Source organism: Neomonachus schauinslandi, chromosome 10 (assembly GCF_002201575.2).
Source record: "Neomonachus schauinslandi chromosome 10, ASM220157v2, whole genome shotgun sequence".
Lineage (NCBI taxonomy): Eukaryota > Metazoa > Chordata > Mammalia > Carnivora > Phocidae > Neomonachus > Neomonachus schauinslandi.
Window position 1 is genome coordinate 75,100,576 of NC_058412.1, and position 21,700 is coordinate 75,122,275.

Sequence of the window (21,700 nt, forward strand, 5' to 3'; positions counted from 1 at the left end):
GAACAGTAAGACCTCAAATGTCATATTTAATTTGTTGATCAAAAAGTCACAATGATATCAGAAAGTGGGTATTCTCATAAGCTCCATAGCTGGTATGTTTAAACTCTGGGTAGTTTTTCTGGGAGAGGGAGAAGCAGGCTTCCCGCCGAGCAAGGAGACCGATGCGGGGCTCGATGCAGGACCCTGGGATCAAGACCTGAGCCAAAGGCAGACACTTAACGACTGAGCCACCCAGGCGCCCATTAAAGCTCTGGGTAGTTTTAATTCTTATCATACATTGTAGTAAAGTACAGAAGAGATTCTGATTTAACACACATACACGTCCACAAATGCATACAGCACAAAGAATCAAAAAATATCTCCACTTATGTGGAGCCTTAACCTCAATTTTGAATATTGTTGAGGTTGCCAGGAAAATCCACAAACAAGAGTTGTATTTAATTAATTTGTTTTGTTTTTTAAGTTCTGTAGAGAAAAAAGTTTGGAGATTTTTTTTTTAACTTTTGAATAATATTTTAATGGGACTTCAATTTTTTGTTGCCCAAAAAGTTTGGAGATTTAAAGTAAAATACTAAAATGACGATTATAAGTACAAAAAAGAAAAGCCTTAAAGAGGACCCGATGTAAATTACGTAAGAGATGTGTACCAGGTACTCAATACACAATTGTGATGTAAACCTCAATTCTAAATTCTTTTTTCTGAGTGTTGAAATATGGTCAGCCCCTGAGCCGTCAGTCGCCCGATCTTTGCTCATTTTCAGTTTCATCGCTGGTTATTGTTCCACAGCTTCCACCTCACCTTATACTCAAGAGCATCCGGGGTCCCACCCCAACGACTGACGCACCGGCTCCAGTCCCGCCCCCTTTTCGAAACCACAGAGAAGCGGCCTCCGGCAGCTAGAGCGGCCCAGCTGGGAGGGCGGCCATAGCTCCGCACTGAGTGGGCTGCAGGGACCGACTCCACGCAGCGTTTGATCCGCGCGCTGACCTAACGCTTGATGGAGGGTTTCCCACCATGGTTGGTTTTTTGTTTTTTTTTTTTTTTTTTACCAGTATAGTGCTTGGGAGCGTTTACTCTGTTTTGATAACTATGTGGCCAATTAACATTCACCAGAGGTGAACAACTATGATCACCATCACCTTTGCCCGCCAAACAGAAAAGATTTCTTAAACATTTCAGTAGTGCAACGCACGGATCTTAAGAACAGTAGCTGTGTTGATTCTATCAGCCTTGGAGAATCCAAGATGAGCATTACTAGGCTGTTGGGGAAAGAGACTTGGACCAAACACAGTGACAAAGCAGAGCCCTACAGTACTAAAAATCTGTGGTTACAGATGAGGACAACTTAGAAACATGTCTTTGAAAAGCATGGCGACAACTACAACTGGTTCTTGCACGTCCCACTACATTTGCTGTCATTGACAATTCAGTGTACCTGTTGTTTACTAAGGCTTTATCACAACCTTTCTATCTGGGCCACACTATAACATGGCAACCTCCCATACCTGACCTTGGAAAGAGAAATTGTCAAGAATAGAGTCTGAAATACGGCCTTCTCTGCCAAGTCTGAGAAGTGTGCAGATCGAAGTGTGATTTGGAAGTTATCTGAAGACATTCAGCCAGCAACTGGCCTCAGATAAGCTGGAGTTCTTGCAGAGAATGCAGAGGATTCTGAAGGAAGAGTTGTATTTAATTCAAAACCATTTGCACATCTTATTCAAGAGACAATGTGTAATAATCCTCAGCTAGTAGGAGAAGGCTGCTGTTCAGGTATGGCTATTACTTTTAATGGACCAACTGCCAGAAAGATGATAGTAATGATGTGCACTGGCTCAGGGCATTCATTATTTCAACAGTACACTGGTTTTCTTACCTCCAAATGGTTCAGAAAATGACTGAAGGCTGAGGGATAATAGAATTGTGCTGTGCAAAAGCACTTGAAATGTGGATCCACTTGAAGTGTGAATTGAGATATGTAAGTGTAAAATACACACTTAACTCATTAATATACATCTATTATTTGAAAACCTAATATGAAAAGTATAAACTCAGTAATTTTTATTGACTCGCATTGAAATATTTTCAATATGTTGCATTAAATATAAAATTATTTTTCATTTTATTTTGTTTAATAGAAAATTTTAAATTACATATGTGTCTCCTATTATATTTCTATTGGATAACAAAAGTAAAACACTCCATTGCCACCATATATGGTAGTTTAACCGTTTGTCCACACAGCAACATTTTTAAGACCATTTATTGAAGGGATCTAGCTTCTAAAAGAGGTTTCAAATATTTGGGTGTATAAACAGATATTTCCTAAGTGTATTCTCTTTAATTTTTGTGAAAATATTTCAAATGTTTAATAAGCCAGTACTGTTGTCTAAAAGCATTTTATTAAGTTACTGTATGGACTGCGGCACTACGTAAAAGCCATTGGACAAGCACTATCTCCTGTGTAGGATAGTCTTTAAACCAAAAAAACCAACTGGCAGGCACATCCCAACACTACATTCTTCCACTACGGGCAATATGCTGATAATTGTCACCTCTACAATGTAACTACTTTATGTTACTAGGGAAAATTTTGCACTTGTGGAGCCTTAACCTCAATTTTGAATATTGTTGAGGTTGCCAGGAAAATCCACAAACAAGTTGTTGATCTGTAAAATTCTGCTGGTGAAAAAAAGACTACTGTCACACCTATTACAATGGCCAAAATCCAGAACATTGACAACACCAAATGCTGGCGAGGACATGGTAAAACAGGAACTTTCATTCATTGCTCATGGGAATGCAAAATGTTACAGCAAGTTTGGAAGACATTTTGGCAATTTCTTAAAAAACTAAACATACTCTTACCATACAATCTAGCAGTCATGCTCCTTGGTATTTATCCAAAGGAGTTGAAAACTTATGTCAACACAAAACTGCATACAGATAGATGTTCACATCAGCTTTATTCATAATTGCCAAAACTTGGAAGCAATCAAGATGTCCTTCAGTAGGTGAATGGATAAACCATGGTACATCCAGACAATGACATATTATTTGGCACTAAAAGGGAATGAGCTATGAAGCCATGAAAAGACATGGAGGAAACTTAAATGCATATATTAAGTGAAAGAAGCCAAGTGGAAAAGACTGCATATTGTATGATTCCAGCTGAGGTGGGGGATAAATAAACAGGGCACAGAAGCTTTTCAGGGCAGTGAAAGTACTCTGTATGATATCATAATGATGGATACATGTCACTATACATTTGTCCAAATCCATGGAATATAAACCAAGAGTGAAACTATAGACTTTGGGTTTTTATAATGTGTCAATGTAGATTCATCAGTTGTAACAAACGTACCACTCTAGTGAGGGATGTTGGTAATGAGGGAGGTTATGCATGTGTAGGGGCAGGGAATATATGAGAGATTTCTGTACCACCCAACTTTTTTTTTTTTTAAGATTTTATTTATTTATTTGACAGAGAGAGACACAGTGAGAGAGGGAACACAAGCAGGGGGAGTGGGAGAGGGAGAAGCACGGAGCAGGGAGCCCGATGCAGGGCTCGATCCCAGGACCCCGGGATCATGACCTGAGCCAAAGGTAGATGCTTAACGACTGAGCCACCCAGGCACCCCCCCCCACCCAACTTTTTTGTGAACCCTAAACTGCTCTTAAAAAATTAAAGTCTTAAAAAAGACTGAATGGCGGTGCCTCTCTCTCTCTCTTGCTGTGTCTCTCTCTGTCAAATAAATAAAATCTTAAAAAAAAAAAAAAGACTGAACAGTTTCCTAAGAAGATTGCTATGGTCTGCATGTTTGTGCGCCACCCCCCCACATTCACATTGGAATCTTAACGCCCAATGTGATGGTGATTAAGTCCTGAGGGTGGGACTCTCATGAATGGGATTAGTGCTTTTATAATAGAGATCCCACAGAGCTCCCTAGCCCCTTCTGCCAAGTGAAAATACAAGACGTTTAAGACCCAGAACCTGACCTTGCTGGCACCCTGATCTCAGACTTCCAGCCTCCAGAATTGTGAGAAATAATTTCTATTGTTCATAAGCTACACGGTCTGTCATATTTTGTTATAGCAGCACAAACGGACCAAGGCAGAAATTGGACACTGAGACTGGAGTGCCACTGTCACAAATACCTAAAAATGTGGAAGTGGCTTTGGAATTGAGTAACTGGTAGAAGCTGGAAGAATTTTGGGTGCATGGTAGAAAAAGCCTACATTGCCATGAACAGACCATTTAAAGCAATTCTGGTGAGAACTCAGAAGGCAAACAGCAAAGAAAACTATAGAGAAAGCCTCAGTCTTCTTAGAGAGTACCTAAGTGGTTGTGAACAGAGTGTTAGTAGAAATATGATGGATGGTAAAGGCCATTCTGATGAGGTCTCAGATGGAAATGAGGAACATGTTATTGGAAATGAGAGGAAAGGTGATCCTTGTTATAAAGCAGCAAACAGCTTTGCTGAATTGGATTCTCCTCTTGGGGTTCTGCAGAAGGTAGAACTTGTGAGTGATGAAACTGGATATTTGGCTGAGGAAATTTCTAAGCCAAGTGCTGAAGGAGTGGCCTAATTCTTCTTGAATGCTTATAGTAAAACGTGAGAAGAGAAATGATTTAAAGATAGATTGTTAATCAAAAAGGAAGTAGAATCTAAAAATCTGGATACTTTCCAGCATATCCATATTGGGAGAAATGGGAAAAAGCTTGTTCAGGAGAGGACAGGGTGTGGCCAAACCACCTTTTGATTAAGGGGTCAGTATGGGTTTGAACCACAGAGTTAGGTAGCAACCGAAGAAGGAAAAGTCCGTGTGAACTGAAGAGGAAGGAATTAGGCTGGCTGTTGGACTTGGGATTTTACAGGTTGGGATCTTAGAGCTATATGGCTGTGACATTGGGCTATTCTTCAAGACAAGGAGGAAGGACCCCAGCTCATTAGAGCTGCCTCCTCAGTTTCACAAGGCTAAGACGGGACTTTCCTGAGTTTCAACAAGCCACACAACCTCTACCCAAACCAAAGTGGTGCTGCCCAAAGCCATGGGGGCCAACCCCTGCCCAGGAGAGCCATGGGAGCATGGCTACCTCCATCTAGATTTGGAAAGATGAAGCCACCCAGAACTGTGGGTGTACAACCCAAGCACAGGGCCACCTCTGGCACAAGGGCACCAGAGAGCCCCAACCAGGGCAATTCCTAATGAAGCCATGGGGGTGAGGCCACCCCTGCGATCCCAGACTGGTAGAACCATCAGCATGCAACTTCAACCCATGAGAGCTGCCCTGCAAAGCCATGGGGCTGCAAATGCCCCTAAGGGCCCAGAAGGTGAGACCCTTCCTCCCCCCTCCCCGCCCCCCGAGTTGGCCCAGAAGGTGGGACCTCCATCCCAGAGGGCTGAACATCTAGTTAAAATTATTCTCAAACCTTAAGATTTACCATTAGTTGCCTTGTGGGGTTTTGAACTTGCTTGGAACCTGTTACCCCTTCTTTCTCTCCTGTGTCTCCCTTTTGGAATGAAAATATCTATCCTAGGTCTGTCCCACCATTGTACTTTAGAAACACGTAATTTGTTTGATTTCATAGATTCACAGCTGGCAGGGATTTCCTTAGAATGAATCATACCTTGAGTCTCACCCATACCTGATTTAGATGAGACTCTGCACTTTATAGACTTTTAGGGCTGTTGGGATGGAATGAATGTATTTTGTATGAGAGAAGGACATGAATTTGAGGAGCCAGGGATGGAATGCTATGGTCTGAATGTTTGTGTCCCCCCTAAAGTTCACATATTGGAATCCTAACACCCACTGTGGTGGTGTTAGGAGGAGAGGTCTTTGGGAGGTGATGAGGTCATGGCGGGGGCAGGGGGCCTCATGAATGGGATTAGTGCACTTATCAAAGAGATCCCACAATGCTCCCCAGCCCCTTCCTGTGTGAGGATACAATGTGTGAGGATACAATGAGAAGTCTGCAACTCCGAAGAGAGCCCTCACCTGACTTAGCTGGCACCTTGATCTCAGATTTCCAGCCTCCAGAACTATGATAAACGTCTGCTGTTTAGAAGTTACATAGTCTATAGCATTTAGTTATAGCAGAACAAACTAAGGCAAGGACTATACAAATATCTGGTCAGATTTCTCTTTCTGAAGTTTGGTTTCTAGTGTTAACAGGGCAGAAGCCTTGTCTCTTTGCCTCACTGTTACATACCCTATACAGGTCTTTATATGCAGTAAGTATTCAATATATTATACATTACTGAATGAAATTACCTCTATAAAGCACTATGCATATATGAATAGGATAGTATTTTTACCGCTGCCAAATAACTTTTCTTCTGCTCCTATGGCATTGACTTTCTACCTTCTATTATTTTCCCAACTATATTGCAAGTTGCTTGAATATGGACTTCATGTGTGAGGACCCTTTATATCTTCCATAACACCTTGCATATACCAGCCATACAGTCAAATTCTAAAAGCTCAGTAGCAAGCAATAACCTTATAAAAAAAAGTTTATTTCCATTATAAAAAGCATCACACCTAACACACACACACACACACACACACTATTTCACAAGACTTGGGATATAAGTTAATATATAAACGGGCTAAATGTGCTGGAAGAAAACATTATATGTATATGACTTTGAATACAAGTTAAATAAAGCACCTATTCAGAAAGTCATTTTTGCTTTTTTAATTAAAAAAAAAGTGTAGGGGGACCTGGATGGCACAGTCGGTTAAGCGTCTGACTCTTGGTTTTGACTCAGGTCGTGTTCTCGGGGTTGTGGGATCAAGCCTCCTGTTGGGCTCTGCGCTCAGTATGGAGTTTGGGATTCTCTCTCCCTCACCCTCTGCCCCTCCCCCCTGCTCTCTCTCTCTCAAATAAATAAATCTTTTTTTTTAAATAGTGGGTACCATCAGGAATCCCTGAGATTTTTTTTTAAGATTTTATTTATTTATTTGAGAGAGAGAGAGCACTAGAGAGAGAGAGCAAGCATGAGTGGGGGGCAGAGGGAGAGGGAGAAGCAGACTCCCTGCTGAGCAGGGAGCCCAATGTGGGGCTCAATCCCAGGGTCCTGGGATCATGACCAGGGCTGAAGGCAGACGCTTAACCAATTGAGCCACTGAGGTGCCCCAATAAATAAATCTTTTCTTCTAATGTAGCCCCTGAAATACCAATGTAGAGAAAAGTGGAAAGAGTACTGATGTTGGAGGCAAGAAGACCAAAATCAGAATCCAGATTCCACTACTTATGAGCAATGTAATGATGAGTAAGTCATTTAACTTCTGAGTCTCCATTCCTCATTTGTAAAAGAGATTAACATTTATCTCACAGTATTTATATGAAGATTAAACAGGAGAGTGTTTAGCATTGTATCTAATACTTAATGGATGTTCAATGGATATTTATATAGCAGTGTATTTCTACCATACACATGTATTAGTTTTATGAATAACTTTAAGTTAGCAAGGTTTAGTTTAAAATGAACAGAGTAGATTCAAGAGATCTGGTTTCTAATTCTTACTCTACTATTCAACAGCTTGACATTGCACTTTAAAATTCTTATGTATAAAATAGGGATAATATAACTGCTCTACCTACCTTACAGGAAATTGTGAGGATAAAAATAAGAAAACATGTCAAAGTGATGTGAAAAAGCTGTTGGTATTTCATTTATTAAAAATATGTGGTAATGACTGCAGTGTTATAATTTTTTTTCAAGATTTTATTTATTTGACAGAGAGCACAAGGAAGGGGAGCGGCAGAGAGAGAGGGAGAAGCAGGTTCCCCACTGAGCAGGGAGCCAGATGTGGGACTCGATCCCAGGACACTGAGATCATGACCTGAGCTGAAGGCAGATGCTTAACCAACTAAGCCACCCAGGAGCCCCTGCAGTGTTATAATTTGAATGATAAAAATAAAAGCCACAAATGTCCAAAAACAGAATTGTCTAAATATATAAGTAGATACCATACGGTCATTAAAAATGTACATAGATGGATGAAATAATGTGCTTGGGATTTGCTTCAATATAAAGTAAGAAAGGAGAAGTGGATCAGGGTATAGATGAAACAGGACTGGTCCTGAGTTAATAATCATTAATGCTGGGTAATGTGTATATGGGGATCCATTATAATATTCTGCTTACTTTCGTATGTTTGAAAATTTCTCTAATAAAAAAATTAAATATAAGTAACACACTGTAAGATACACGTAAATGATATGTAGTATAAGTAATATATGTAAATATATCCTAATTAGGCCATTGGAGACCTTTGTGAGATCAGCTGTGGTGGAGGGAAGCAAGGACATATGCTGGAATGCAAAAGTCCGAGTGAATTAAAGTAACTGGTTAGGCTTAGATAGCCACCCCCAAAGATGGCCACCAATTCCTTCCCTCACTATATGCACATGCCACTTTTCCCATTGAGAGGTGAGGTCCATTGTCCTTCCTTTTGATTCTGGGATGGCTTTGTGACTTGCTGTGACCCACAGAACGCAGTGGAAGGACACAGTGCCATTTTGGATCTAGATTTCAAAACTGTATTTTTTCTTTTTATGAAAACACACCTATATTACGAATTAAAAGTCTACTGCTGTTGCAAAGTCATGGCAGACTAAGTTGTTGAGGGCTAAATTATTCTCCAAAGTGAAAGATCTCCTTCAGTTACATTAATCATCCTATCCAAAATGTGATTTCAGCAAACCCTAATCCAGCCCATCCCCACACCACCTCAGGCTTTCTAAGTAGGTAATTTTGCGATAATGATGGACAAACTACTAGTTCTCTCTCTAGGACAAGATGGGACAATTGAAGTCTTTCTGGTTGCCTGACATTTTTCCATTCTACGGCTTCTAATGGATTTATACAACATTTAGCATCTCCTAGTGTCCATCAAAGCTGAATAATTACCTAAATTATGAGAGCTTGATTCAAAGTTTAAACTGAAGGTGTCATTTTTTGTTCTAGAAAATGTCCAGTTTCTAAAACTGTTCTCTAAAGAAGAATCAGTGCTGGCCATCCTAACAGTTTTGGCACTTGCTGTTTTTGATGCTCAGCTCTCATAGCTGCGGGTTTCCCATCCTTTCCCTCACCAACCCCCCCGCCATGCTACCTTTTTTTTTGTAATATCACCAACTCCCTAACCACATGCAGTTTTCAAGTTCTATTATTACAATATAAACTATGTGTACTGGCCTTTCTTTTCTTTTTTTTTTTTTTAAAGATTTTATTTATTTATTTTAGAGAGAATGAGAGTCTGAGTAAGCATGAGCAGCAGGAGGAGCAGAGGGGGAGGGAGAAGGAGAGAAATCTCCAAGCACACTCTGTGCTGAGTGCGGAGCCTGATGTAGGGCTCAATCTCACAACCCTGAGATCATGATCTGAGCCAAAACCAAAAGTTGGATGCTTAACCGACTGAGGCACCCAGGCGCCACACTGGCCTTTCTTTTTAAAAAGAGTTAAGGATAACCACTTAATAGAAATTCAGTCTATAGCTTCCAAAGCATCAGAGGGGGAAAAAAAGCTGGAACCAGGGGAGACAAAGAGAACTTCAACAACATGATGTGTAGAAACAGAATGCATTTCTTATGATTTCAGATATATTTAAAGAGATTATCTCACTAGTCGGATAAAGACATAAATCTTTCTATATTGTATTTAAAAGGGCATACTTTAAAAATGATGCTAAGAGACTGACAGTATTCCAAGCAAGTGCTACCTAAAAGCAATATCAAAATCAGACAAAAGAGACTTTAATGCCAAAAGTTTTATTAGCAAAAAGAGTGTCAATAATTATAAATGGGACAATTCATAATTATAAATGGGACATGTAACAATCCTGATCCTGAATGCACCTAACTTTAAAATACATAACCCAGAACATTTGATTCTTTTGATATATCCTGAAAACTCAAAATAGATTATTTTGTTCAGATGGTGATTTCCATGGAACCATGAAGATTTCCCCTCAAAAGACTGTATAAGTCCATTTACTTCACAATTTAACTTTTCTTTTGTTTTTATGTTTATCCAAGCCACAAATGCACATAAAGTACCAAGTTCCATAAGATTTATTCATAAAAATTATCTGTTAGCCAATTCTCTTAATATTTTACTTTCATGTTAGCCAATTCTCTTAATATTTTACTTTCATGTTCTAAATAACATGCTTCCTTTTTGTTGACTTTTTTTTTTTTAGTTTAGTGATTTCCTACTTACTTCCCATATGGAGAATGAGTATTTAGCTCTTTGATCTCACCATCAACACAGATACACTCTCATTCTTCCAATAAGTTTATATCTTCCCTTTGGTTAATTCACTATTCACTATTAGTATTACTGTGACTATGTATGATATTCAGAGATGAACCACATAGTAAACCATGGTTACTTTTTTCCTTGCTACATAACTTTTCCCCCTAGAGTTAAATGTCTTGTTCTTGTATTTATCCAGCTTTCTATGAACTCATCAATAATTCAACTCCAAATTAAATCATCTCTCAAGATGTTCATTCACGCCTGATTTTCTACCAATTTCATCTTCTTGAAGCCACTCCCAGAGCTTCTGACCTGCACCCATCTGGACTGACTCCCCTCTTGCGAGGACACAGCTGTCTTCTTGGGAAGACCCTTCTACTTTTCCCCACCTTGGAGCTCCTGTTTCCTGTATCCTACGCCTTTCTCTCTTGGTTTCCTTCTTCCTTTTAATGGAGCACGTCCTTTTGGAGATTCTTCAAGGTTACATGGGAACTTTCATGTCTTAAAAATCCATTCTAATTCCTGTTTGCATATAACCTGTTTGGGCTTTTTTTTTCCTCTGAAAGCTTGCAGAATCTTTTCTTTGGTCTATAGTAAACTTTCATGATGATGTGCCTTTGGATGAAACTATTTTTATCTGTTGTTCTAAGTATTTGGTAGACCTTTCAATCAAGAATCTCGTGTCCTTCAATTCTGGGAAATTTTCGTGCCTTGTTTCATTGACTTTGTCCACTCCAGACCTCCTACCATCCTGATCTTGGACATGCTGGACTAGCCCTCTAAATTTCTAATCTTGGAGCGCCTGGTGGCTCAGTCGTTAAGCGTCTGCCTTCGGCTCAGGTCATGATCCCAGGATCCTGGCATCAAGCCCCGCATTGGGCTCCCTGCTCAGCGGGAAGCCTGCTTCTCCCTCTCCCATTCCCCCTGCTTGTGTTCCCTCTCTCGCTGTGTCTCTCTCTGTCAAATAAATAAAATCTTTTAAAAAAATAATAAATAAATTTCTAATCTTTTCTCTCCTGTCTTCCATCTTTTTAACATTTTTCTCTACTTCACAGCTATTTAGCTTGTTTATATTCCAACCCTTCTATTAAGTTTACTATTTCTTCTACCATTTTTTTAAAGATTTTATTTTTTTATTTGAGAGAGACAGTGGGAGCACACGAGTGGGGGAGAGGGGCAGAGGGAAAGGGGGAAGCAGACTCCCGCTGAGCAGGGAGCCCGATGTGGGGCTCAATCCCAGGACTCCGGGATCATGGCCTGAGCCGAAGGCAGATGCTTAACCAACTGAGCTACCCAAGCACCCCTCTTCTACCATGTTTTTAATTTTCAAGAGTTCTTACTTATTCTCTGAATATTCCTTGTTTCAGGAAGGCAATATCTTTTCTCTCGGAATATTAAATGGTAAGATTTTGCTTGTTCTGTTTTATTTCCTTTTCCCTGCATAGGCAATATTGTGTTTTGTTTTGTTTTGTTTTCTGTTTGTTCTCTATCTTTCATGTTAGAGGCTTTCCTCAGATGTGTGGTCATTCTTGAGAGCCTACTTATGTTTAAGGTTAAGGGACTAAAAGGCTGCCTAGATGTTTTAGCATGTATATGGGGCTTGTTGACCGTGAACTTTAACATTAGGTGATCTGGCTGGACTTTCTGTTGGGGAACCACTGATTGTCAGCATTATTTCCTCTTTCCTTCTGGGCTGATAAGATTCCCCAGAGACTTTCAGTCTCCCCCATGGGATAAACATTGGGCTGCCAGCATTTTAGGAGCCATGTAAGAGAGGAAAGTTGGAAGTGGGGAGACAAGCTCACCATTAAATGTGCTTGTATTCATTTAATCCCCTTGTTTTTGATGAAGCAGAAAGTATAGTCTAAGAATAAGGACTGGAGGGTCCTGGGTTTCTCCTGGGAGTTAATTTCCTCACAGAACCTTGTAAAGACCTAGAGCAAGAGTGAAGGGTGCGGGGTGAAAACAGCGGGTATTAATGGCAAGTATGTAGCCCTTAGAGTCAACGAACTCCCTGAAACCTCACTTATCCCCATGTGCCAAATGTCCAGCAGCTAAGCATTTACTTCCTGTTGAAAATGGAAATGTTCTTCTCTTACAAAACTGAATAAATTGTTTGGAGGGCACCAGTCCAACAACTGTGGCATTTATGGTTCGTGGTGTAATAGGCTGTTCCCACCCACTCATTCTAAAACAAAGATTGACAGTTGACCAGCACTGACTATTTACACACAATTGCTGGTCAACTTTTCAGATGCCTCATTCTTAAATATAAACGGACCACCAAAAATCATCAGAAATTTGAGAAAAGTTTACAACCTGAAAAACAAACAAACATAAAAGTGGGAAATAATCTCAGAGGAAAGAAAAATAATTCAGGGAATAGAAAAGAACTTAAAAAAAATCCTACTTAATGTTTAAGAACCGGAAACTTTCCACTACACTATTTCACAGCCACACCATAGGACAGGAATTGTTATGCTCATAATGAAGATTAGGAAGTTGATGTTCAGAATGAGGATGCCTTGGATAAGCTTATGCTCCCAGCCAGTAACATGCCTGAGATTTGAGTCTTCATGTTCTGATTCCCTAGTGGTCTTTTAGTTGAACCAGAGCTGCTTTGGTATTTATAAACTCCACACAGCGTATAGTTACACAGAACCATATGAAAATAAGTTCCCAATACATGAAACCACAAAACTCTTAGTTGGAAAGCATTCATCTTTATTTCTATCCCATGTATGCTATTCTTTTAGCCTAGGCATCTTTTCTTGGTAACGTAAAGTGATATTAACATTCGTAGCAGGAACAATTTTAAGTCGCATGTTCTCATGGAACATATCACAGAATGAAGCCCGGGACAGAGGTATGACTAAGAGAGGCTAAATTTGGAATTTGAGATTCTAACATAATTCGACCACTAGATAGTAAATAAGCTAAGAAGTGTCCCCCCAGATTCTGCATGTAGTCTTTACTTACATAACAATGGCTGAGGCAGGGGTAATGAATACCACATAACAGAAATTCAATAAATGTATGTTGAACAAATGAATGAATGGATGAAAGTTTCAACTCTTTCCAAAAAAATTATTTAAAAGCAAGGATAAACTTTGACAAAAGAAAATCACTACATTTTCACAATCTGTATTACAGATCATGAATACTGAGCACTTCACACTGCATAAAGTAAATATACATTAAGTACATCCAACCAAGTTTAGAACACTTTAATATGAGTTTAAACATAAGCGTAGTAGGATAGGCAATACTTTGACTTTTTTTTTTTTTAAGATTTTATTTATTTATCTGACAGAGAGAGACAGCACGAGAGAGGGAACACAAGCAGTGGGGGAATGGGAGAGGGAGAAGCAGGCTTCCCGCCGAGCAGGGAGCCCGATGCAGGGCTCGATGCGGGGCTCAATCCCAGGACCCTGGGATCATGACCTGAGCCGAAGGCAGACGCTTAACAACTGAGCCACCCAGGCGCCCCGGCAATACTTTGTTTTTTTTTTTTTTTTAAGATTTTATTTATTTATTTGAGACAGAGAGAATGAGAGACAGAGAGCATGAGAGGGAGGAGGGTCAGAGGGAGAAGCAGACTCCCCGCCGAGCAGGGAGCCCGATGCGGGACTCGATCCCAGGACTCCAGGATCACGACCTAAGCCGAAGGCAGTCGCTTAACCAACTGAGCCACCCAGGCGCCCCAATACTTTGGTTTTGAATGATTGTTTTTATACTCACTCAAGCTGGAAAATAACTTTGCAAAATACAAAAAAAAAAAAAAAAAGCAATGTAGGAAATACTCAAGTAAGTTTTTACTTTCACATTGTATATATAATGTAAATCTTGGGTCAAGTCCACAACCAGTCCATACCAAGTCTAAAAGAAAGTTGAAATAATCTGCTGCCCTATGTCAGGCTTTGGACAAAAATAGGTATTTTTACAAACAAGCTACTTACACAATAACAAAATGAAGTAGCAAATTCTAAACCTAGTGCTTTGATTTACTACCATAAAAGTGCCCTCTGTGGCCACAGTGAACATAGCAGTAAGTGGCAGAAGGCAATATGCCACTGACCTTGGATCTTAACACCACCACATTTAATACTCCGTGTTCTAAGCACCGTATGCAAATAAACTTGGTGGGGTTTTTTGCACTGTAGTATATATTTCTTTTTTTTTATTTCAAGTTTTTATTTAAATTCCAGTTAGTTAACATAGAGTGTAATATTGGTTTCAGGTATAGAATTTAGCAATTCATCACTTACGTACAACACCCAGTGCTCATCACAACAAGTACCCTTCTTAACACCCACCACCCATTTGGCCCATCCCCCACCCATATGCCCTCCCACAACCCTCAGTTTGTTCTCTATGGTTAAGATTCTCTTATGGTTTGCTTCCGTCTCTCTCTTTTTTTTCCCTTTCCCCATGTTCATCTGTTTTGTTTCTTAAATTCCACATATGAGTGAAATCATATGGTATTTGTCTTTCTCTGATTGATTTCATTTACCATTATACCCTCTAGGTACATTCACATCATTGCAAATGGCAAGATTTCATTCTTTTTGATGACTGAATAATATTCCTGCGTGTGTGTGTGTGTGTGTGTATGTACACAGACTGGTTGCTTTAAGACCTTCACACTTGTTTAACAGATTTGTTACTTTAAGATCTTCACACTCACTGATGTGGCCAGCAATTCCCCACCAAATTATCTCTTCCTGATTTCCCCCAACAGAACCCATGAAAGACTCTATCACCATTTTTATTTATTTTGTTATAATAAATAATATCTTCAGTCAGTTGCCCCAAAACTGACATTTAAATTAGCCTGCAAAGTCTCATTGTCAGTATATGTATAATTCCTGTCAGATAGTGAGAAATATTAAGTGAAGCAACAAAGTGACTGAGGAGATGTGTAATTTAAAGAGGGTGGTCATGATGTTGTACTGGACCATTATATGAAGGCAAATACTATGCTGTCCAGGGCCTCCTCATTCCGATGGGAGAATCCTGGACCACCTCAGGGGAATCCTATTCACTAAGGAAGGTCAAGTGGCAGGAAATCCCAGACAATGATATTGTATCAGGTAACGGCAGCATTACTTCACATGGGCCATGCTGATGCCCAAAGGGAAATTCTTCATATTTTCATCTTTTTTTTTTTTTACTGAAAACCTAACCCATAGGAAACAGCATTCATTTCAACTTAAAGAGAAACTTTCCCCTTTCCCTCCCTGACTCAGAACACTAACTAGTAATACTGTAAAGTAGGAAAACTACTTACATCTCAGCTTCACTGAAGAGTTTATATTTGGCATACTAGAGATATTTCCAACACCATTCCTTAAATTCCTCTAAAGACCTCTCCCACTTATAGCAGTATTTGCCCAAGACTTCAATAAGGCCTTTTTCTTCACAAGCGTCAATATTCAAAGTTACTTGGAAATTGTGATGGAAAAAAAAATGGAGCAAAAATAGTTCTTTTAAAAAAATCTCATTTATTCTCCAATTCCATCTCCAAAAAACATAAAGTATATATAACTGAAATCCATCTTTAATTATCAAAACACTCTGAGATCATCTCATACATTTTTCCTAAAAAAAAAAAAATTGAGAAACGGTGTCTCCTATTAATTGGTAATTACATTTGTTAAGTCATCTCCTTGTACATTTAACCAGTGTGACCCTTCAAAAAGATACAGGAAAATAATGAGTTACTTCTATGTGCCAGGCACTCTATTAGCTGCATCACAAAAAGTATACAAGATCTAAGGTTTAATGCCCATTCTGTTACTCATTAGCTGTATGATATTGGGCATACTACTCAAATACTCTCAATCTTAATGTCAACATCTTGACATTTGCTATAATAATAGTCCCCTCATAGGGTCACTGTAGGGTTTAAACCAGCTAATGGTTGTTGTAGCAAAGTCTTAGGATCCATAGTTGGCACCTAGTGTTAGTTGCCTATAGCCAGTGCCAATAATACAGAACTAAGAACCAGATCTGTTGCAGGAAAGAAAAGTTGGCCAGAATTCCTGGCAAAGAGCTGAAGAATCAAATTAGTATTCTCTCAAGAATCTTCAGCCTTGGGCCTGCATCCATTTGGAGGGAAGGTCTGGAGAACTATTCGGGAGAAGCCTTGGGGCAGACTGGTCCTAACACAAACCAAAGGTTATGGATCGGACCAGACTGGCCTCTGGAATGCAACATTTGACTCAAGTTGGCATGCAGAAGCAATGCAATAGGGTTTTCTTTAAAAATATGTAGTGCTAGGTAAATTGTTATTACTACATACATAACACCCACAGATACCTGCTCTCAAGCAGAGATGGATTTAAATGTTGCATGGCTGAGGGGAAGACAGAATAGATGAGTGGCTGACTATATCAGAGAAAGCAAGGAATGTGGTGATAAAACTAGATTAGAGAAGCCATAGAGGGTGATAGCTAAGCATTCAGGCTCTAAAAGCAGAATGCTCAGTTTCAATTCTTGTCTCCATCACTCACTCTTTAGCATAAACTCAGGCAAGTTAAGGAACTTTTATGTGCCTAAGTTTCTTCCTGGATAAAAAAGAGTAATATTAGTACCTACCTCATAGGGTTGTTATAAGAATTAAAAAGTTAATATATATAAAGCACTTTATATGTTACATAAATATCTAATATATTTCTGTACATATAACATATAAATAGATTTTATGTGTGTGTGTATGTGTATATATAAACTTTTTTTATATATATAAAGCACTAACAATGTATATGTAAAGAAGATTGGCCAGCACATAGTAAGCATCAGTGTCCCAATCTGTAAAACGGGAACAATAAAATGTCTTACTTTATAGCTTGTTATAAGAATTAAATAAATTATATCTACAAAGTGCTTAGCACATAATAAATCAACACATATTTGGTATTTTTATTAGAACATGGGTGGGTACCAAAAATAATTTTAATCCAGGGAAAAATACTTCGTAATGGAATATAACAGAAAATATCATGAAAAACATTATTCTCATTTTAGTGTTGAATATATTTACTAGGAAACCATGAGTAACTTGGCATACTTGTCCACTTTCCACTGTATAAAACACATCTGAATAATTCCATCTCTTAGATCTGTCACAGGATCTAAGTCACAGATAAAAAAATACAGAAGATGAAGGAGACAAAGAAGGAGGAGGAAAGAAACCACAACTACAATAGCAATTTTTTAAAAAAGATTTTATTTATTTATTTGGCAGAGAGAAAGAGAGAGCGCGTGCACACAAGCAGGGGGAGCGGCAGGCAGAGGAAGAAGGAGAAGCAGGCGAGGATGAACCCAGGACCCTGGGATCACGCCTAATTGACTGAGCTATCCAGGCACCCCTACAATAGCAATTTTGAAATAATATTCCTCTCAATATTCATTCACCAGCAAAGAAAAAAAAAAACGAATAACCTAAACTAACAACCAAAAAGCTTATTTATAAATATACTCATAGAGAAAATATTACTTCTAAATTCTGAAAAATGGGCACTCATAAAGAAATTTGTTGAAACATGCCTTCTAAAGAACAAATGTTGCCAGAAAATTTAGAACTTAAAGGTCAATTCACCGAAACCCAAATAAGCATAACTCCTATTTAGTCCACAAAGAAACCCAGAGAGTACAGAAGTCAAGGCACCAAGAAAATTTTAAGGAGGCTGTGGCCAACAGTGTACTAACTGCTAAAAGGCTAAGGCAACACCTGGTAAGTGTCCATGAGGTACGGCAGCAAAAGCATATAATTGATGATCTTAATAAAATCATTGTATGGACTGGCTGGGATTGTGGAAAATACTAGATAAATCAGCACAGTCTGGGAAATGATTTTTATAGAGAGAGGAGCAAAAGACTAAGCATGAGTCACTAACTTTGAGTTAGAATAAGCTTCCTCAATTTAGGAGATACTCAAACTGGGATTTTTTTTTCAGATCGTAACTTTTATTCTAATGGTGATAAACAAAAGCCAATTGATATTGGGGATTTATTCCACAAAGCCTATTACTAGGTCATCCTTTGACCCAAAGTGAATAGAATAATTTTAATCTTTGCACCTAAAAGATGTTAAAGCACAAAAATTTAAGATGATATATATGAAAGTTTAAACTGAATGATGTTTAGGACCCCTGGGTGGCTCAGTTGGTTAAGCATCTGACTCTTGATCTCCATTCAGATCTTGATCTCAGGGTCATGACTTCAAGCCCTGCATTGGAGCCTGCTTAAAAAAATTTTTTTTTCTTAATTTTAAAAAATAAACTGAATGATGTTTTCCTGGATTTTATTAGAATACTTCTGTGCTAAGAGATTCTCAGCTAGCAGGGCACCTGGCTCGCTCAGTCTGTGGAACATGGGACTCTTGATCTTGGGGTTGTTAGTTTGAGCCCCATATTGGGTGTAGAGATTACTTAAAAATAAAATCTTTAAAAAAAAGAGAGAGAGTCTCACTTATCAATGGCAGATTAAAAATCTTTTTTGAAGATGTGATGTGTGTACCAGTCTCCATCCCAAAGGATTATGCAGACAAGTGCTTGAGAAACCACCTGTAAATTCTTCTGATCAGGTATGAATGACAATACCATTTATCTATCCATCTAGACAGCACTGTCCAATAGAAATATAATGCAAGTCATCCTGTCAGTATGGCTAAAACCAAAATCATAAGAAACAAGTGTTGGGGAGAAAAAGGAATCCTCATGCACTGTTGGTGGAAATGCAACTGGTATGACCACTGTGGAAAACAGAATGGAGGTTCCTCAAAGAATTAAAAATAGAATGAGCCTCTGATCCTGTAACTGCACTACTGGGTATTTACCCAAAGAATATGAAAACACTAATTCAAAGGGATATATGAATCCCTATGTTTACTGCAGCATTATAGCCAAACTATGGAAGCAGCTGAAGTGTGGATAAAGAAGATGTGATTTATATATATATACATTCCATATATAATATTCTATTATATATATAATGGAATATTATTCAACCATAAAAAGAATGAAATCTTGCCATTTGCAACAACTTGGATGGATCTAGAGAGAATAATGCTAAGTGAAATAAGCCAGAGAAAAACAAATACCATATGATCTCACTCATATGTGGAATTTAAGAAACAAGACAAATGAACAAAGAAAAAAAAAAGACAAACGAAAAACCGACTCTTAACCATAGAGAACAAACAGATGTTTGTTTGGGGGATGGTGAAATAGATGAAGGGGATTAGGAGTACACTTCTCTTTTTTTTTAATATTTTATTTATTTGACAGAGAGACAGTGAGAGAGGGAACACAAGCTGGGGGAGTGGGAGAGGGAGAAGCAGGCTCCCCGCTGAGCAGGGAGCCCGATGTGGGGCTCGATCCCAGAATCCTGGGATCATGACCTGAGCCGAAGGCAGCTGCTTAACGTAAGATTGAGCCACCCAGGCACCCCAGGAGTGCACTTTTCTTTGATGAGCACTGAGTAACGTGTGGAACTGTTGGATCACTATATTGTACACCTGAAACTAATACAGCACTGTATGTTAACTACCCTGAAATTAAAATTTTTTAAATAATTTTTTAAAAAAATTAAATAAATAACTCTTTAAAAAAAAGAAATATAGTGTGAGTTACATATGTAATTTAAAATTTTCTAGTAACCATATTTAAAAAGTAAAAAGAAATAGATGTAGTTAATCTTAGTATTTTCTATTTATTTTTTTTAAAGATTTTATTTATTTATTTTTGAGAGAGAGAGATAGCGAGAGAGAACACAAGTGGGGAGGAGAGGGAGAAGCAGGCTCCCTGCTGAACAAGGAGCCGGATGCGGGGCTTGATCCCAGGACCCTGGGATCGTGACTTAGGCCGACCCAGATGCCCCAGTATTTTCTATTTAATCTAATATCCAAAATGTTATTTCAGCATGTGATCAACATGAAAATCATTGCTAAGATATTTTACATTCTTTTTTTCATACTAAATCTTTGAAATTGAGGTGTATTTTACATTTGCAACATATCTCAATTTGTACTAGCCTCATTTCAAATGCTCAGTAGTCGCTTGTGGCTAGTGGTTGCCGTATTGGACCGTACAGTTCTAGAATCCAGGTTCCCTGCTAACAGGAGTATGGGTTTTCTTGGTCACAGATGTAACTGTAGCATTAAGAAGAGTGTCTAGCACAAAATGAGCCCTCAGGGAATATTTGTTGAATGAATGAACAAATGAATGAATTAATCCATGAGTTTTACACACATATATGAAAAAAAATGCCTATGACATAGATGAAATTTTAATTATATGGCTAGAACTATTAAGAGAAGCATATAATTATATTAAACTCAATTCTAGCCCAGACTATAGTTTAGTGATATACAGTTAGTCAATACAAATTCCTAAATAGATGCATACTTTCAAAAACAGTATAAACATGTTTTACTATCAATAGGGAATATTCTTCTATAATCACTTTAAACATGATTTTCCCAAACATTTAGGAAATTAATATGCTGTCACACACCTCTAGTAAAATCAAATAAACCATAGTTTTTCTCTCTGGAATGAATGAACTCCACATTCATCAAATACACACAATTCTTACATATTCCACTAGCATTGGCGAAGAAATGCTTTTTGGCTTAATGTCCAATTCACTCTAAAACTGGCAAAAGAATATGCCAAAAATAGTTTCAAAGCCCTGACAAAAAGTTACATTATGTTCTTGATTTTAAAAATGTTTACCCCCAAAAGTACTGAGATTACTTAATGTAAATGAAATATGCCCCAAACAGCTGATGTTTGATAACAAAGGTTGAATAGAAAAGCTTACCTTCTCTGCTAAGAGCTCTCTTATCTTGCTTGCTTGAACTCTAAATTTCATGAGCTGGGACTCCAGAGCTACACATCGTTCTTTCCAATCTACTGGTCCATCTGTCTCAGAAAGCTCTGCCATATTTATTCTAGAAAAGAAAGCATTCAAACAACATAATACCCATTAGCACTCAAGATAATTCATTACATCATCCCATGTACGCATTCTAGTTACCATCTAATGATATCCACATACAAATTTTATAAATTCTCAGATAAATTTCAAAACTGGCTGAAGAGCTCATGGAAAAAACTTAGTGGGAGACAGGAGGCCAGGGTTGGAGGCCCAGTGTGTTTATTATTCATCCTTTCTATATAACGTATCCTTTCCATGTCTCAGTTTACCCAATCTTGAAAAAGCAGGACACTGATCATAACAAACCATCGTTCCTCCTGAGTATATTGTGAGGAACAAATTAAATACTGCTATTTTTAACAGCACCACCCAAACAGAGACTACTGGTATTATTTTAGCTCTGCCCAACAGATAAAACATTTTTTTAAACTTTCAGTTCATAATTTTACCACACTCCTAAATTTACAGGACTATCTCAAT

At 38.4% G+C, this 21,700-nt stretch overlaps 2 protein-coding genes across 2 annotated transcripts in view; one reads left to right on the forward strand and one right to left on the reverse strand.

Annotated features, from left to right (window-relative positions):
• The window catches only part of PLEKHH2 (pleckstrin homology, MyTH4 and FERM domain containing H2), a 97,247-nt gene extending 76,021 nt beyond the window's left edge, over nucleotides 1–21,226 (reverse strand). The window contains exon 1 of the mRNA XM_021701203.2: nucleotides 21,104–21,226. Within this exon, the coding sequence (XP_021556878.1) occupies nucleotides 21,104–21,226 (123 nt within the window). The remainder of the gene's footprint in view (nucleotides 1–21,103) is intronic.
• Nucleotides 52–1,900, forward strand: C1GALT1C1L (C1GALT1 specific chaperone 1 like). Its single transcript, XM_021701207.2, is given in 6 exon segments — nucleotides 52–92; nucleotides 1,054–1,115; nucleotides 1,118–1,390; nucleotides 1,393–1,486; nucleotides 1,488–1,823; nucleotides 1,825–1,900. Coding segments are annotated over 6 exon segments (882 nt in total).
• Nucleotides 21,227–21,700: the final 474 nt, after the last annotated feature.